The sequence below is a fragment of the Manis javanica genome, chromosome 8 (assembly GCF_040802235.1).
Source record: "Manis javanica isolate MJ-LG chromosome 8, MJ_LKY, whole genome shotgun sequence".
Classification (NCBI taxonomy): domain Eukaryota; kingdom Metazoa; phylum Chordata; class Mammalia; order Pholidota; family Manidae; genus Manis; species Manis javanica.
Window position 1 is genome coordinate 105,139,587 of NC_133163.1, and position 20,228 is coordinate 105,159,814.

Here is a 20,228-nt window from a genome sequence, read left to right on the forward strand (position 1 = left end):
CCAAACATATATGGTCAATTAATATTTGATAAAGGAGCCATGGACATACAATGGCAAAATGACAATCTCTTCAACGGATGGTGCTGGCAAAACTGGACAGCTACATGTAGGAGAATGAAACTGGACCATTGTCTAAACCCATATACAAAGGTAAACTCAAAATGGATCAAAGACCTAAATGTAAGTCATGAAATCATTAAACTCTTGGAAAAAAACATAGGCAAAAACCTCTTAGACATAAACATGAGTGACCTCTTCTTGAACATATCTCCCCGGGCAAGGAAAACAACAGCAAAAATGAGCAAGTGGGACTACATTAAGCTGAAAAGCTTCTGTACAGCGAAAGACACCATCAATAGAACAAAAAGGAACCCTACAGTATGGGAGAATATATTTGAAAATGACAGATCCGATAAAGGCTTGACGTCCAGAATATATAAAGAGCTCACATGCCTCAACAAACAAAAAACAAATAACCCAATTAAAAAATGGGCAGAGGAACTGAACAGACAGTTCTCTAAAAAAGAAATACAGATGGCCAAGAGACACATGAAAAGATGCTCCACATCGCTAATTATCAGAGAAATGCAAATTAAAACTACAATGAGGTATCACCTCACACCAGTAAGGATAGCTGCCATCCAAAAGACAAACAACAACAAATGTTGGCAAGGCTGTGGAGAAAGGGGAACCCTCCTACACTGCTGGTGGGAATGTAAATTAGTTCAACCATTGTGGAAAGCAGTATGGAGGTACATCAAAATGCTCAAAACAGACCTACCATTTGACCCAGGAATTCCACTCCTAGGAATTTACCCTAAGAATGCAGCAATCAAGTTTGAGAAAGACAGATGCACCCCTATGTTTATCGCAGCACTATTTACAATAGCCAAGAATTGGAAGCAACCTAAATGTCCATCGGTAGATGAATGGATAAAGAAGATGTGGTACATATACACAATGGAATACTACTCAGCCATAAGAAGTGGAAAAATCCAACCATTTGCAGCAACATGGATGGAGCTGGAGAGTATTATGCTCAGTGAAATAAGCCAAGAGGAGAAAGAGAAATACCAAATGATTTCACTCATCTGAGGAGTATAGGAACAAAGGAAAAACTGAAGGAACAAAACAGCAGCGGAATTACAGAACCCAAAAATGGACTAACAGGTACCAAAGGGAAAGGAACTGGGGAGGATGGGTGGGCAGGGAGGGATAAGGGGGGGAGAAGAAGAAGGGGGGTATTAAGATTAGCATGCATGGGGGGAGGGAGAAAGGGGAGGGTGGGCTGCACAACACAGAGAGGACAAGTAGTGACTCTACAACATTTGGCTAAGCTGATGGATAGTAACCGTAATGTGGTTGTTAGGGGGGACCTGATATAGGGGAGAGCATAGTAAACATAGTATTCTTCATGTAAGTATAGATTAAAAATTAAAAAAAAAAAAAAAAGAAAGAAAGAAAGAAAAGGGGGATTACTCCTTGATAGGATAAAACTATTGGTAAATCAAAGATCAACGCATGCTTTAAATATCCTTAATGTTGATCACTTAAAGGGTGTCAGACGATCAGCTATGGAGGTGCTCTTTTCTGATAGTATTCCTTTCTCTTAAAAAAAAAAAAAAAAAAAAAAAAGCAGTTACTGTGTGCTGACCTCCAAGGAGTTCTGCACAGTGGTATAGAGGGCATGTCAAAGTGTGGGCAAAGGGTCTGTTTGTTTCTATGCAGAAGATCAAGGCCTAGCTTGGATACCCAGAAAATGAACTAAGATACGATATGAGGAGGAGCTTCCGGCATCAGCACTCTCTGGAGGACTTGTGCCGGGGGATGATCATCAAAAAGCCTCCACAGGTATCCGGACAATGCTGCGGTTGTGGCTGCATCCAGCCCACCGTCTCCTGGACTTGCCATAGGAATGAGGAGGGAGATGTCTAGGCTGGCATGTGCATACAGTGAGACAACGAATTTGACCGGATCTGTACTGTTGGAACTCAACCAGGAGTTGGGAGGGGTGCAAGGTGTAGCACTCCAAAATCTTATGACTATAGACTATCTACCGTTAAAAGAACATATGGGATGTGAACAGATCCCAGAAATGGGCTGCTTTAATTTGTCTGATTTCTCTCAGACTGTTCAAGTACAGTTGGACAATATCCATCGTATCATAGACAAATTTTCACAAATGCCTAGGGTGCCTAAATGGTTTTCTTGGCTTCACTGGAGATGGATGGTAATTATAGATTTGCTTTGTTTATGTCATCGTATTCCTATTATGTTAATATGTGTGTGCAAATTAGTTAGTAGTTTAAAACCTATACATACTTAAGATACTCTACAAGAAGATATGTCAAAGAAATAATCAATCCTCCCATGTTTCCTTCCATATGCTAGATCTGTAGCTTTTCTTCTTTCTACCTAATTACAACCCTTAAATAGAATTCGTGCCTCATATCGAATTTACCGAGTATCATAATTCCTCTAGGTGGTAAAGATACCTTGAGACAAGTGCTGGGCATAGAAGCCACAGGGCATAAATCTGCAAAGAAGTAAAAAGCTAACCTTTTCAAACAATACGGCTTCTCTCTCACTTACCAACTTTACATTTCCCTGTATGGTCCCGGAAGATGACTGGTTAGCCAGAGACGGGTAAGATTCCTCAAGGGAGGAACAACCTAAGACAGGCACAGTCACAGGGGGGCCATCAGGTGAGAATTTGGGGATCAACAGAGGTGAGGCCCAGAACCTCACCCACCCTGGTTTGAGAGAAATCTTCTGCATCCGTGGATGTTTTGCTGCCCTGGTCTAGCCTGGATTAATACTTAGTCCATAGGCACACACCTGATCATCTGATCATCTACATTTGCCTTCTTACAGCACTAAACTATGTTTTCTACCTTTATCTTGCATCTACCTACCACTTCAGCATTTTATTAAAAATAAAAATAATAATAATAATAAAGGGAGAAATGTGGCATCAACATATAAATCAAGTACAAAAATCAAACGAATATTCATATTTGACCTGATTGTTTATAGGTCATAATGCGTGATCAAAACCGAAAGTTTCTGTGATGAATGCCCTTGTACTGTTCACCATGTAAGAATTTATTCACTCTGTAAGAATTCGTTCACCATGTAAGAACTTGTTCGTTATGCTTCAGAAGATTGGAGACTGACGAGAATTAGACTTGAGATGGATTAATGATTGTACATTGAGCATTGACCCCCTATACTGAATTTTATTGTTGTTAACAACCATTTGATCAATAAATATGAGAGATGCCCTCTCAAAAAAAAAAAAAAAAAGGATATTTTCTCCAATTCAAAACATATATTCATTGAAACTGATTAAGCATATTAATGTTCATACATAAATGACTAAGAATCATGTTTTCTTACCATCCTCTAACGTATTCTGTGTCACATGATCAGACATTTGGCTGGCTCCCATTGGCATATATGCCACAATGTAGAAAGTATAATTGCTGGCAGGTTCTAAGTCATCAATAATATAATGAGTTGTGTCATTTCCGATGACTACTTGATACTCTTCATTATTTAAACCTAGATTAAGGAATCAATATTTAAAAATTATGAATATTAAAAATAAAATTAAGACCATTTTCCCACACTGTAAAACACTGGTTCTTGGGTCTAATCTCTGTTATCTTTTGTGACTCTTTAAAAAAAATGTGGCCTTTCCAGGTCTTTATTTTCTAAAAGTAACCACCTCTTGCTATAAACTACTAGTTTGAATTGTTGCTGAATAAATCAAACTGAAAATAATTAATCTTCTCTAAACTTCACTTAACATCTAGTCAGAATGCAAAGCAGAGACAATGTACAGCAGTAACACAGTACTAAACACTATAGAATACTGCTGTAAATGGTACTTGCTTAAATTCATGACTTCTTTTTTTTTTTAAACATAAATGGAACGACAGTAGGGAAGGCAATGGCTGTACTCTTTATAAAAACAAACTAAACCAAAAGTTGTCCTGCAAAAGATCTCATTTTGCCCCTAGAGATTCTATTAAATTTGACTGACACAAGTTGTTCTTTTATTTATATTCAAAGTAAAAGAACTGGGAGGCACAGAATGTGATTCAATCTGCTTTGTTTCACAATGAGCTTTTTTTTTTCAAAGAGGAAGAAAATTCTCAGTAGTTCTTAATAAAATATGCATGGCAAGGTATTGAAGAGGATTTGTCTTTGTGGGATTTAATTCCTACAGAGCAAACCTGAAAAGTGGAACAAGAGCGCTGGGAGCTACTGTGCCTGGCGAACAATTCACAGTAAATGCATGTCAACTTAATCAAACTCTCTGAGGACGGAGCCCCTTCTCCCCACACTGGATTTATAAACAATACAGAAGGCAAATTCCACTATTAAGTTTTCCCACATTTCTGAATTAACTTGATAGCATTTTAATTAGACAAGATTACAGGCATTTCACAACAGACTGGCTAATGGCTCGTTAATTAGGAACTGCATAGTACGATTTCTGACCTATCAAACAAGGTCCTTAAGTTTGAATTAAAAAGCCTTGTTCTGTCCCTGAATAGACCACTGAGCTGCATGTGGAGGCTCTAATGAAACAACCATAATAGCGAACAAGAGTGGTCTCCACCACAACCACCATTTCGTTTAGCTTCTTAAATCACTAAAAAGGGAATTAACACACTCCAACATGCACAGTTATCAGACTTTCATTCTTCTTGCTACCATGACCCCTGATTTAAATTCAAAATATTCCTTTGCAAAGTACTACTTCAAAGTACAAAAAAACAAACAACAAACCTACCTGTTTCTACAATTTTATTCTATCACCACTCCTTGGGTGTTTGAATTTGTTTTTATGTCTGTTGCATAAAGGCCTAACTGCATACACCTAAAATCTATGAACCTCTACTATGGCTTCTATGAGAAATCAACAGAGAAACTTCTAGGATTTACAAGTTGTTTTCCTTTCTCTCCATTTCTTTTCTTTTTTTTTTTTTTTGCCAAAAGAAAATATGAAGATAAAAGATTCCAGAAAATGGAATTAATCATTCTGAATAAAAATTTTAAAACAGATTTGATTTCTACTTTCATATAATAAATGAGTTATCAATAAAGAGCACCCTGCTCAATTTTCAGAAAGTTCTGTATGATTTCAGAAAACATTCAAAATATATAAATTACGGGGAATTTGATGTTACTTCTGCCTTTAAAAATAACATGCTATAGTGACTACAGTGTACCATATTTTATTATTAAGCAGTTACAACACTGTTCCTATATAACCACATGCGTATATTGGCAATATAAACCTATTTATATCTTGTCTGGAATTATATTCTTAAGTACATAAACCACTGTAATTTTTAGCAAACATAAGTGATATTTCTAAAACAGAAAAATCTTAAAGTATACCTATATACATAAAGTCTACAATACAAAATTTAGCAAAAATTGACACACAGGTCATAGATTATTTTATTAAAATAAATGCCTTAGAGCTTCAAAAATATTTTGCAGATCATTTGACATCATTCATCCTGAAAACAAATCCTCAATAACGAGTAGCACTTAAACACTCCTTAAATTGTTTACCTTCTGCTTTCATGTAGTGCACGGAATAAGCGATGACTTTGTCTGAATTATAAAGTGGCCTCTCCCAAGCTAACAGGATGGCTGAACTTGACATGGTTTCAGCATGCACATTATAAGGAGCACTGGGTCTGTCTTCTGACATAACTACAGTCAGTCTGGCTCTAGATAAAATAGATCCTTGGCTGTTCTCAGCCATGCACTGATAAATAGCATCATCTTCAGGAATAATCTGGTTAATTACTAATTTACTGAGGAAAGAAAAAAAAATTATTTGAATGAAAAAGTCTAAGAAAAGACTGTAAGATTCTACAGTTAAACATTTGCTAAGTACACTCTCATTTTAGAGATAAGAACAAAACTCTGTAATCAACCCTGCTGAAAAATCTATAAAAATTGCTTAAAATTACTCTTATTTTGAGTCTACATAAATAAGTACTTGTGATATCCAAACCCTGTTTGTTTTAGGTGACAAGTTTAATCACTTTTTGAAAGTTGTATTTTATTAAGAAATTATATTACTTGTAATAGCATCTAATTTATATAGTATTCCAATATCATAAAATTGAAGTCACAAAACTTTTTAAAGTTTCATTCATCATATGAGAATGTTACAAGAAGACTCATATTTATACTAACAAAAATGAATTCTTGAAATCAATGCATTTGAACCATGTAGGAATTCTTAGATTCAATTATTTCCTTCTAATTTCCTCATTTTATGCAAGAAGGAACTGAGACACCAAAGGGTTAATATGCTTGCTAATAACTTAGCTAGTGGCTTACCAGAATTAGAGCACAGGTCTGGGGAACTGTTCAACATTCATTTCACTATACAATTGACCCTTGAACAATGTGGGGGTGAGGGGTGCCAACCCCTGTGCAGTCAAAAATCCACATATAACTTTTGACACCTCAAAATCTTAACAGCTCATAGCCTACTGCTGACCAGAAGCTTTACTGATAACTAAAGAGTTAACACATATTTTGTATATGTATTATATACTATATTCTTACAATAAAGTAAGTAGAGAAAAGATGTTTTTTTCAAATAGGAAAAGTCTAAAAGATTTTCTAATATTTATTTTAAAAATATGCATATAAGTGAAACCATGCAGTTCAAACCCATGTTTTTCAAGGGTCAGCTGTAAATCTAATACTTCCATGGTCCACATATAAAATACAAAAGGATCTATGGCATGCTGATGTTGTCATCTAATTTCTTATTTATTTTAGCTTAAAATACCAAGATAATTTAGGCATTTTATATTATAGCCATTTCACATAAAAACTACTAAAGCCATTATATCTTATCTAAAGTAGTAGCAAAGTGACATAGCCCACCTGTTATACATTTTAATTCTACCATTTGAATGTATCTTCCTTCCGTTTTTCAACCATGACATTTTTGGTGAGGGGATTCCTTCTGCCTGACACACAAATCGAGCAGTGCCAGCTCGAGGCCTTGTTAAACTTTCTGGCCATTCAACAAACGAAGGAGGAGCTATTTTTTAAGAAAAAAGAAAAAAATATTTCTGTGGCCCCAAGAGGAATGATACAGAGTCAAGGAAGAAAAAAAGAATACAGCAAATGACACAAATCCCATCCCTAAAAATATTTGACATTCTGAGCCTCCTGTCTCTACATATATCTACCCAGATGCCTCTCTGCATTGCTCAGTTAGATGTCCACTTCTCCCAAGCTTTCCCTATTGAGACCATCTATAAAAACAGTAAAAACATGTGGACAGTAATCCTACTTAACTAAGCCCAATATGTAGCCATTTGCAAATGCATTCAGACAATCAACAGATTAAAATTTTAGATTGGTGAATTGGTATATAGCTTTGTGGGTGGATGAGGAAGAGATAAAAGGGAAGCTTAAATAAGAAGGAACATTATGGTATATGCAGGCAAACAGGATGGTGACTTCAGAATGGTAATTATGTTCTAACATGAGTTTTATGGGAAAAAGCCCCATAATTGGATTATGACACATTGTATCAACCTTCATATCAATGCTAAGAAATTCAAGAAAGGTATTAGTAAGCTATGAATGAGAGACAGCGATTGTTAAAATATAGGATTGTTTTGATTGCAGAATGTAAGAAAACATACCTAATACAGTCAAAGTTGCCATGGCAACTGTAAAGTTACGTGTGCCCGGGGTAGTGGCCCGACAAACATATACTCCAGCATGTTGCAGCTTGACATCAGATATCATGAGATTACCATTTCCAAGTACTCGTGTATTAAAGACATCAATGGACTTGTGATCTATTTCAAAAAGAATACTTCAGTTAAAAAAATATAATATATGATCTAAAATTATGTCAAAAGATCACTATCCTATATCATAAAAAGTATAAAATTCTCTGTACTAAAACCTTTCCTGTACACAATGAAATGCCAAAAACACAAAAGCCACTTAAATTCTAAACACGTGTTTTGCATATAAAATAAATGTTTTATCGTTTTCACTCAAATGAACAAAGTTTAAGGAAAATTTTTTTTTTTCCTGAGAAGACTTACCAAGACGGCTCCAAGAAATGATTGGTTTGGGATTTCCCATGGCCACACATTCCAAAACAACAGTCTGGTGAAGAGATGTTGTTATGTTCTGTGGACCTGCTATAATGGTTGGTATACGGAAGGACTCAGACTCCTTTGCTTTGGGGAGGAGAAGGTAGGATATAAAAATAAATTATAAATAAGATATAAATAAAATTAGTTAAAATATTCTTATTTTTCTTTTTAAAAAAATAACTGTTGAGATATAACTCACGTAACATATAGTTCACCCATTTAAAGGGTGTAATTCAATGATTTTTAGTATTTTGAGAGTTGTGAAACTATTACCACAATCAATTTTAGAACAGTTAAATCACCTCATAAAGGAACATATAGCCATCAGCAGTCACTCCCCAGTCTCTTCTCCCGATAGCCTGGCAACCACTAATCCACTTTCTGGTTGTCTGGATTTGCCTGTTCTAGATATTTCATAAAAAAGGAACCATACATTATGGTCTTTGTGACTGGCTTCTTTTCACTTAGCATAGTATTTCCAAGTTTTATCCATGTTACAGCATGTAGCAGTATTTCACTTCTTTTTACTGCATAAAATAGAATACTAATTGATTCTATGGATAGAACATGCTTTAGCTGATGGACATTTAAGTTGTTTCCATATCATTCACTTTTAATTGAGGTTCAAACATGTATTTAATATTTTCTCTAATCTTGTTAAGAATTGATGTGAGAGTGGGAGAATGGAAGTATGGGGGTAGGTTTATTTTTCATAGCAGGAAGCTAATAGGTACTACCTAAAATTTAAAGATAGCATTGAAAATATAATTTCAGTTTCTTAATGTTTTTCAAAATAATTTTTTTAACCCCTAAGGATCTTTTATGAAGTAGTATCCTTATGAAGAGTAAACATTCATGTGGTGGTCAATAATGTCTTTAGTTCAGGTTTTCTTCCACTATATTCAAGTACATTTAAATTAATTATTTAAAATACAAGTTAGATCTATATATAATTCCATTTTAATAAAATACGTATTTTTTTCTTCATAGTCAGCTCTATAGCTAGTTCCCTTCTAACTATATTCCCATATGGCCAAATATAGAAAATTATGTTTACTTAATGTTGACAGTGATAATTTCTCAGTATTGGAATTGGGATATTTTTTAACCTATATCTTTGTACATACATTTTTGTAAATTGTGCTTTTTTGTTGTTTATAAAAAATTTTTTTTGTTTAATGTGAAAATTTTTTGCTTTTACTGACATTACTCTTTATAATAAGTATGCATTATTTTGTAAAATCTAAGTCATGATTTTTCTTAAAACAACAAACAAAAAATTACCAAACTGGAAATAAATATGCCTTTATTGACAACAGACAATTCTGGTGGAAATAGGTGATTATTATTCTTTTTGCACTTTTTTGCATTTTATATATTTTTAAAAAGTGAAATAGTTACAAATAAATATTTAATCTTTCTTAAAGCTTATGACATGACATAACACAAGTTAGCATGTGAAAAAAAGCTGCCTAATAAAAATGACCATTTTCCAAGTATGATTTAAATAAATTTAAATGAAATTAAATCTTTTAAATGAAATTAAAGTACTACTTTGTAGCATATTATCATAGCCAGAGGAGAAAAATTAATAGCTGAACCAATAAAAACTGAAAAACAACTTCTGTGTGGTACCTGGAATCACTGTTAGAGAGGCCTCCATACTTTTACGTCTATGGGCTATAGTAGCAGCCACACAACGATAATTTCCAGCATCCTTTTGGCCAACATCATAGATCTGCAATACTCCTGTTGGTAGGGCAGTTATCCTGTTATAAGAAGAAAGATAATTGAACTTTTGTAGTAGATTTCATATTTATTTTAACATACATTCCATGATAAGATTTAATATACATACCTTTTTAAAGTGCTAGAGGCAATACTTTAAGGACCTTTAAAAATATTAGCTTGGTTGATTTGTTTTTCTTTGGGTCACTATTACAGCTCTCTAAAACATAAATAGTTATGAAGTATGTGGTTTGTGAAATAGTCTAATTTCACATAGAGAATCTCATTTGACATCATAGCTTACATACAGGTGGTAACTAGAGGTCAAAAGCTTAGTATGATTTTTTCAAATTTCTGATTTCTACCTATTAATCTCTATGTATTCCCTAAGATACACTGGAATGTAAGTTTTTTTTAAAGCACTTCTTTGAATAACTTCTTCCTTTTCAGTGTCCTGCCATATTAATAAACCTTTTTGCCTACTTAGGAAAGCTTCTACTCAATAGGATAGGAATCCAATCTTTTGAAGATGCTACCAAGTTCTTAATCCCTAAACCTCAACCACCACCAGGGTGCTAAGTGTGTGCAGGTGTGCATACTGTAGAAGAGGCTGGAAAGTGGAAGTCAGAGATAGAAGTGGGCAGCTATGGGAAACACTTACACCAGCACTGCTACTGCTAACACTGAAAAGTGTTACTGGGTTTCCTAAACCCTTGGGCTGCAATCCAGATGCTCAGCTGGTCCCACGGTTGGAAAAGACTTTGGAGGAAAGGAAAGTGGTAAAACAGGCTACATGAATTCTGTTTGGAACTAAAAAATCAGAATTATGCCTCATGTGCCAGAGACTATTGATCTAATTCTTTGCCTAAGTTTGAAACATCTTTACAAAGTTGATTATTGCTACCATAAATAAAAATCAGCTCCAGAATGGTCTTTCCCTATTATAGTCTCAGAAGGAAGTCTTTGTCACTTCTACATCATTTCCAAAGACAAAAGCTGCATTTACCTGTCCATAGTTATAGGTACAGTTGTCCGATTTAATTCCCATGTTATGACTGCAGGAGGGTTGGATGAAATCTTGCATGCAAACCTAGCAACTCCACCTTCTTGCACCTCAGTAGAAAGTGGCTGAACTTCAAATGCAGAAATAGCTGTAAGATAAAGTTTAACAAATTCAGAATTAGTATATGCACTATTATACTATGCTATACTTGAAAATAACATTATGCTAGATATTATTTATCAGACTTGAACTCCTGGCCAGACAGACATAAACCAACCCAAGTTAACTAGCACAAAGATAATTTAGGAAATAATTTTGGAAAAACCAGTGGGCAGTTGCCAGCTCAAGGAGTCTGGTCTTTCCTAGGATGAAACTCTAAACAAAGTTTTCAAGAAACTTATGACTATTTTGAAGAAAAAAAAGAGAACATAACTGAAAGAAAAATAATTAATAATAGTATATAAATACATACCAAGCTGTGCATTAAGAATTTATGTTTCAGAAGAGGGGGAAATCAATAAAGACAAATTAGACAGGTAAAAGCCTGTCTAAAAAATAGGACATTCCAGGTGAAAGGAATAACATGAAGGCAAGCACAAAAGAAATGTGCAGCCTGTGTTCATAGGATTGTAAGGAAACAGGATGAAGTATTGTAGAATAGTTCAGATTAAGGGTTCATGGAAAGTGGAGAGAAGAGATAAAGCAGATTTGTACCATAATACAAATTAAGATATTGCTGAAAATTTTTGAGCAAAGGAGTGTCATGATAGTAACAGTATCTAAAAAAAAAATCTATCAGGCGTTATTACATGGGGTGAGCTATTTAAACAGGAATGACAGAACTGGGTGGTGGCAGTGAAAACGGTGAGATTCTACAGATACTAATGAAAACAAAGACCTGGTTCTTACTGGACACAGATATGTCACTCTGTGTTCGGAATCACATGAAAGTGGGATTGATGGAGCAGAATGTGAAAAGAGAGAGAGAAGACACATGGTGTGTCCGACTAATAAAAGGTAGAGAGACTTATTTTTAGACCTGTATTTCCAAAGTGGACACAAATCTTGACATGTTAATATTTTCTAGAGATAATTCTTCTTTACCATTCTAGGCAGTCCTCCAGGAACTAGTCATCAGTGTCCATGGCTGTACATTTTGACAGAGTCCAGACTCCAGGTAATAGTGTGGTTTTCCTTCCCTCTGTTAAGTATTCCAGGATATAAAGGACTCCAATTTTAGTCTTACTGCTCCTCATTACAGTCCAGTTCAAAAAGCATACATACCTTTATGGTTTATCAATAAAGTGAGAAGTTATGAAGAAAAATAGAGAGAATAAGGTCTACATGACTGATGTTTCTTTAGACTGGAAAGGGTAAAAGGTCACAGGAGATGAACAAATTCTGCCTTGGACTTGACTTCATTAATCTGTAAACGGATCACAGACCTTTAGAGTATAGGACAAAGCCAGAGAATGATGATAAAAATATTCCTAGGAGCATCTACTTCCAAGAAAGGGTGGAGTGGAGGTAAAGTAATACATTTTTGTGTATGTAACAAAAAACGTCTGCTTAAGAACAGTTCTCAAACAGCTGTTGTTACTGACAATCCACTGATCCCAAGGTCAAAACCATTCTCATCATCACCATCATTTGCCTTTTTCACTCTCATTCCTCTTGAGTGTAGAGTGTTTTCTGAAGCTAAGTGATGGGTAAGTTCAACAGATTCAGCGCTGGAGATATGTGTGAGAATCCAGTTCTCTTTTGATGAATTAGAGATTTGCACAAATGTAAAACAATGCCACTCCTTTCACTAAACTTTTTTTGCTTTAGGAACAGGTGTGTTAATTGTATTATGTTAATATGTGATCAATATTTTCATTTTAAAATTAACTGATGAGTACTTTAAACATTTCTCCTTTTAAATTTCTAGTAAGTATCAAAAGACAAAATCTGCATGACTAAAAGCTCTTTGGGGTTGTAAACACATTTTAAGAGAGTAAACAGTGAGGTTAAAATGTTTGAGAGCTACTATTCAAGAACATCAAACTCAAAAAATCAATACAGTTTTTCTTTTTAATTGTTTCTGTAATCACTTTTTAGGATATTAATCTACTTACACACATTTTCATTCTGGATCAAACTTATGGACCATCTACTGAAGAATCAGGAAATAAATGGTTATATTCATTTCCAAAATACCAGGTTCACATTCATAATAGCCTGACTTTTCAGTAACAATGTAAGCTTAGGTTTCTATAATCAACAAACCTATTTGGATACATTCATAGTTGGGGGGAATTAAGACGCAAATTTCCATAAGTTTGATGTCTGTTTTACAATGTACTAATTTTTCTTATTGATCCCATATTTACCTTTTCCATGTTTGAGGAGGTGACTTTTACTTCTGCTTGTCATTGATAATCCAGTCTATATTCAATTTACCAACTTCAAGGAGGGAATTTTTTCTTATTCCTCCCCACCTTTTACCTCACTAGACTGAATCTAATAAAATTTAACTAGTCTTCATAAAACAATAGTTACTCCAGCCTTCTCTGTTTGAACAGTTTCTTCTTCCATTACCCCACAGTGAATCAAGCACCCAATTTAGTGTTTTTTCTCATATATAATCTTTCTCATATCTGACTTCGGTCCATCACCACTAGCCTCTCTTCCATTAAGGTCCCTATCATCTGCTGCCTGGAAGTCTTGCAGGAATCTCTTAGTCTTGCCAGTAGAGTTACCTCCAGAGTGATTGTCAAAAAAACACAAATCTTATCTGTGTTGTTGATGAATTAATTACTCTCTGCACAACCCTGTTGCCTCATTTCAACCTCTTACAATTATGCTCCATGAACACTAACCTACTTATCATTCTCTGAATACACCACAGTATTTCACACCTCTGAGCATTATATGAGCATTTCCCTCTTTCTCAAATACCCTAAGTAGTCCTTTGGTCCACCTAATGAAATCCTATCATCATTTAGAGCCTTGCTCACTTGTCCCATCCTTTAAAAAGCTGTTCCTAATCCTTTTCTTTGCATCTTGTGTACACTGCAGACCCTTTATTGCTACTTTTATCCCCCAGAACCATAACCACTTAATCCACAATCTTTCTCCCTTTCTACACTATAAGTGCACTGGGCCAATAGTGAGTTATATTCTTTGCAGGATCCCTTAAGACACTGGATGGCATGGACTCAGCAATAAAACAGTATTTGTTGAATTAAATTGAAATATACTATTGTATGTCAACTATACTTCAATAAAAAAATGAACTAACTTTGCATTTTAGGTCAAATGTGCTAGAAATACAGAGTTGCAAAATTCTGAGAACTAAAAGTTAAATGGATACATCTTCTAACTTAGTAAGGTTATTTCTCTCTTTTTTTGTGGGTGGGATAGTTCTATGGAAATATAAATCACATAGTATGTAATTAACATGCAATTCAGTCATTTAAGGTGTAGAATTCAATATTTTTAGTTACAGTGTGTTTTCCTACATACACATATAATAATAATAGTATCACACACAGCAGTAATAGTAGTACAACTCCTTTCAGGTTCCCAGACCCAATTCCAAGTAAGTATTTGGGAAGTGGTCTTCCCACGTATAACACAAAGGAATTCTTGAACACCAGTAGGGTGTTTGAAAACTCAACTCAATTCTGATGCTATCTGCCCAGGGGCAGCACCAGATTCCCCAGGTTAAGGGCTCCATCCTACAAGACTGCCCTCCATCCCCCACTCCAGACACCAGTCACAAGCCCCAGGCAGTTAACCTGGGCTTCTGACCTACTGGCTACAGATTGGAGGTTCCCATCACCTCCCTGTTAGGTTCAGTTAATTTGCTAAAGCAACTCACAGAACTTAGGAAAACACTTAGGTTTACCACTTTAATGAAGGATACCATAAAGGATACAAATTAACAGCCAGGTAAAGAGACACATAGGTCAAGGTCCCAAATAAAGCAGCCTCTATCCTTGTGGAATTTGGGGCCTGGCTCAGGGGCACGTGGAGGTGTTCTGGTTCCCCAAGCATAGAAGCTCTCCATGACTGAGAAGCAGGATCTGAGAGAGCAGAGAGGGATAAACTCTTCTTAAGGGTTTTTGTGAGGGTTTCATAATTGACTAAATTATTGGCCATTGGCTGATTCAACCTATAGCCCCTACCCTTGAGTGGAGTCCAGAACCAGCCCCTACCCTTGGGTGGAGTCCAAAAGTCTCACATTAACATGACAAAACATACATTTCACCTTTAAGACTCTGCAGGGTTTTCATGAACTGTGGATGAAGACCAAACATACCTGGGAAATGCGTATTTGATCATATGAGTGACCAAATATGTATTTCTTATAACTCTCTGTATCACATTAATATATTCACAGAATTTGCAACTGTGGGGAAAATGGAAGTTCCACAGCCAGAATCCCCAACTGGTCCTAATCTAATCTACCTGTTGTATACATGTGGTGCTAGAATACTTAACCTACTCTGCAGGCACATGCTTGTATACCTGTTTGCAATAAGCCATTACTGCCAGTATTGCTAGAAAAAGATCTCCTCTGGTGCTAAGAGTGAAGTCTAGAGAAGAGAGCAAGAAAGCAGGAGGGAGGGGAGCAGAGGCTGGAGGGGAGGGCAGAGCATGGAGTGGAAGCAGAACCTGGGGTAGAGGCTGAGCCAGAGGCAGAGACCGAAGCACATGGGATTAGCACTTGACCTACCTGATGTGAGAATAAAGCTTGGTTATAATAAGCTCCTTTTAGCCATAATGTTCCATTGTCTATTCAGTCTCACCGAATCCAGAGTGGACTTGCCCACGGCTGAATCCTCAGGTGAGACAGCAACTATTTCTGTAATCAATTATAGAATATTTCACCACTCCAAACAGAAATCCCACATCCTTTAGTCATCACTCCCTAATCTTCTCATCTCCTCCCCTGCCTGAGCCCTAAGCAATCACTAATCTAGTTTCCATCCTCCCTCTGGCTTTACTGAGATATAACTGACACTTACTAATGTGATGATTCGATATACGTATGTACTGGGAAATGATTATCACAATAAGGTCAACAATTAACACATCCATTAAGTAAGGGTATTTCTTGATCTCACTCTGATTTTCAGCAAGATCTGATGTACAAAGAGTTTTTTTTAAATCCCCCCAAACACCTTTATATCTAATATGTCTAACTTTTTGGTCCCTTTTGAAAATTTAACCTCTGCAAAATGATTTTTTCCCAAAAAAAGACCAAGCCAGATACTCCTTGGGACGCTGGTACCTCTGTAACTGAAGGAAAAAGAGTCACAATGAAACTGAATTTCAATAATAAAAATAAGTTGCCACTTTTCATGGTGTAACTCTTCCATCTGGCACCAACCCCTTCCTCTCCCCTCACCTCTGAGAACCTGACATATCTTCCTTTTTTTCTCTCCTGCATAGTCCAGCTTTTCCCTTGGCTCCTTCCCTCAGTCTGTAAAAGTGCTTAAGTTTCTCCCAACCACAAAAGAAAAAGAACTAGGCTCCAGCCCTGTCTTTATGGCACGTGTCCAGCAGCTATCTACTCTCTCTTCCCAATGGCATCAACACTTTTTAGAGTAGCTTGTTCTACTTGCCTCCTTTTCTTCCTTTGGTTTATGTATCTCAAACATCTAATCTGCCTTCCTCCTCTATTACTTTACTGAAAGTCTGTCTCTTAGTTGTCATAGCACTATTCAGCTACTCACCTGAGCTAGACACTACTGACTTCTCCTTCTGTATTGCCCTCATTCAGCCACCTGTTCCCATTGAATTTAACTCCTAAACATATGTTGAACCCATTCCTGTGTTTCTGTTCCAACACCTATCACTGGAACCACTATAAAACTCTCTCATCTATCATGGGGAAGACAGTGTAGCACAAAGAAGACTAGTAGTGACTCTGTGGCATCTTACTACGCTGATGGACAGTGACTGCAATGGGGTGGGGGTGGGGGGGACTCGATTTTATGGGTGAATGTAGTAACCACATTGTTTTTCACGTGAAACCTTCGTAAGAGTGTATATCAATAATACCTTAATAAAAAATTGTATATAAAAAAAGACATGCACCCCTGTGTTTATCACTCCACTATTTGCAATAGCCAAGATATGGAAGCAACCTAAGTGTCCATCAATAGATGAGTGGATAAAGATGTGGCACATATACATAATGGAGTATTATTCAGCCATAAAAAGAAATCCTCCCATTTTTAACAACATGGATGGATCTAGAGGGTATTATGCCCAGTGAAATATGCCAGGTGGAAAAAGACAAAGACTGTATGATTTCACTTATTTGTGGAGTATAAAAGCAAAGCAAAACAGAAGGAAAAAAATAGCAGTAGATTCACAGACACCAAGAAGGAACTAGTGGTTACCAAGGAGGAGGAGTTGGGGCAGGAAGGTGGGGGGAGAGTGAAGGGGATAGAGGGGCACAGTAATTCACAACTACAATGTAAGTTGGTCTCCAGAAGGTAGAACAGCAGGGAGAATATAGTCAGTGATTCTATAACATCTTACTACATTGATACATAGTAACTGCACTAGAGGGGGTGAGGATCAAAAAAAAAAGTCTGTCATCTGATCTCTCTGCTCTCATTTCCCCTCTTCCCCAGAGACATACACCAATGTTCAATATGGCTGCATTTTACTCACAAGCGGCTTTCATCTATTAATTCAAAGGCATAGGTCAGTCGCATGACTGCTAAAACCAAAAGAGAAATAATTTCACAAAAAATGTGATCCATTTTAAATGCTGTCACAAAACATTATGCCTTAGCAACCCCTGCTTCTGAATATTTAAAATGCTTAGCCTAATTATTAGAAAAATTGAATATACCCTCGCTACATCAAAAGGAACAAATGTCTTTATGCCAACTACACACTTCTACCTCTTCTTGGCTGGGTTCATTTTCAATAGACAGGTTTGTTGGCTAGTTTTTGTAAAAGAAAAAGTAGTTTGGTATAAGTTGCTCCAAAACCAAACTGTTTATATGGTAAACAATATTTAAATAGCCAATCTTATGTAGTTACATTTTTTTAAGTGACTATCTCTGCTATTAGACATATACATTATGACACAAAGAAGTTAATTTCCATTATAACTATGACACAAAGGGTAGTATCAATCCCATTATCTGTATTATCATAGCATTCATTTAGTTTGTAATTAACCCATGCTGGCAGGCTTTGAATCATGCAATTATTTATAACAGAATGGTCCAGATTAACTATCTCCCTAATTGGGAGGAGGATTTTAATCACACTTATTTTATTTATTTATTTATTTGTTTATTTCTGTGTATATTTCTACCTGGTATTTTTTTTTATTAAGGTATTATTGATATACACTCTTATGAAGGTTTCACATGAAGAAACAAAGTGGTTAATACATTCACCCATACTATCATGTTCCCCCCATACTCCATTGTAGTCACTGCCCATTAGTATAGTAAGATGCCAGACTCACTATTTGCCTTCTCTGTGCTACACTGTCTTCCCCATGATCCCCACCACACCATGTGTGTCAATCATAATACCCCTCAATCCCCTTTTCCCTCCCTCCCACCCCCCGCCCTTCTCCACCCCTCCCCTTTGGTAACCGCTAGTTCCTTCTTGGAGTCTGTGAGTCTGCTGCTGTTTTGTTCCTTCAGTTTTGCTTCGTTGTTATACTCCACAAATAAGGGAAATAAATCATTTGGTACTTGTCTTTCTCCACCTGGCTTATTTCACTGAGCATAATATCCTCCAGCTCCATCCACGTTGTTGTAAATGGTAGGATTTGTTTCTTTCTTATGGCTGAATAGTATTCCATTGTTAATTACACTTATTTTAGAAAAATGTTAGACTACAGTAATATCTTCTAAGTTCATTCATTCATTCAGCAAGTATTTATTCAGTGCCTAGTGCATTCTAGGTGCCAAGGATCCAAAGATGAACAAAATTAACAGAAGGTGTACATTTAGGGAACTTGGTCTAATGATGAAGAAAGGAACTTAACTACATTACTATGCAAGCATTTAACTTCAAACTGTGATAATATTATGAAGGAAAAGTATCGAGTATTATGAAAGCATATACAGAAGTTATAAGAATCACAGAATTAACAATAACTTAACATATAGTCTATTGCCAGACAGCACTTAAGTACATTACATATTCTAGTTTATTTAATCCTCACAAGTATTATTATCCCAATTTTCAGTTGAGGAAACTGAGGCACAGGGAGATTAAGTAACTTGCTCAAGGTTCTGCAGCTAGTTTAGTAATGAGAAACAGATCTGAATCCAGGCAATCTCCAGAGACCCTATGTGAATTCTCTCATGAGTAAAAGCTTGAGATCTACAAACTTTTTCTGGAAGATAAAAATTAGTGGTTCTACTTCCAAGCAATTCTACTGCTCAGGTGTAAGTTAATATGCATTGGCTTTCTAGCTGGGTAAGAATATGTGTTAAATTTCCAAAACAGAGTAACACCTTTAAATTTCTGCATACCAGGATTTTGAATTTACGGTTCTCAACTCAAGTGAAAGTATCTCTATTTCTAGGAACTGTTGAAGATAGGAAAGACAGGAGGTGCATATGAATTGAATCATACTACCTCAGTCTAAAATTTTTTAGGAATCAAATATTTTAAAAAACAGACCTATTTTCTTAAAAGTTTACCTAATGGGAATATTAGCTACTCCCTTAATATTATTCTCCTGGTTCTAAAGTCACATACATTTGATCATCAAAAAGCCAAGTAACTTAGAAGAGAGGGAGGGAGACCATTTCAGAGGCTATTAGGACAGTAGATGAGAGATAGTCATAAGGATATTATAATAATATTAAATTATATGTACATATACATACGTGTACCCACGTACACACACAGAGGATGATGATATGAGCAGGTACTCAGGCCCCGGTTGGCACCTAGTAAACTCCTAGTAATGGTCCTGGAGGTGGACTGCTATGAATACCTTGCTTTTACTTTCAGAACAATGACTTAAAGAAAGGCGAACAAAGGATGCCAGTCAGTGGCCATTAAGCAATAAAAATAAACTTTAAAGCCATTGCAAAGGCAGAGGTATTCTAAGATTTAAATTTTTCTCTTCTTTTCTAAACCAGATTATATAGTTTTTACATAAAGCAACATAAAGTGCAGAGAAACAGAAATAAGTTTCCCATTTTTAATGTGAATAAATTATTTGATTTATAAATAATCAAATAATCAAAAAAAATAGATAAAATCCCCTACTTCAATAGTAGGGGATGGATTACAAGATGATAGGTAATTAGTTCAGATCTCCTGTGGTA

At 35.9% G+C, this 20,228-nt stretch overlaps 1 protein-coding gene across 1 annotated transcript in view; it reads right to left on the minus strand.

Annotated features, from left to right (window-relative positions):
- PRTG (protogenin) overlaps nucleotides 1-20,228 on the minus strand; it is a 136,046-nt gene that overhangs the window by 67,344 nt on the left and 48,474 nt on the right. The window contains exons 3-9 of the mRNA XM_037021068.2: nucleotides 10,912-11,056; nucleotides 9,813-9,946; nucleotides 8,124-8,261; nucleotides 7,710-7,868; nucleotides 6,937-7,096; nucleotides 5,596-5,843; nucleotides 3,400-3,564 (exon numbers count right to left, since the gene is read on the minus strand). Coding sequence (XP_036876963.2) covers nucleotides 3,400-3,564; nucleotides 5,596-5,843; nucleotides 6,937-7,096; nucleotides 7,710-7,868; nucleotides 8,124-8,261; nucleotides 9,813-9,946; nucleotides 10,912-11,056 — 1,149 coding nt within the window. The remainder of the gene's footprint in view (nucleotides 1-3,399; nucleotides 3,565-5,595; nucleotides 5,844-6,936; nucleotides 7,097-7,709; nucleotides 7,869-8,123; nucleotides 8,262-9,812; nucleotides 9,947-10,911; nucleotides 11,057-20,228) is intronic.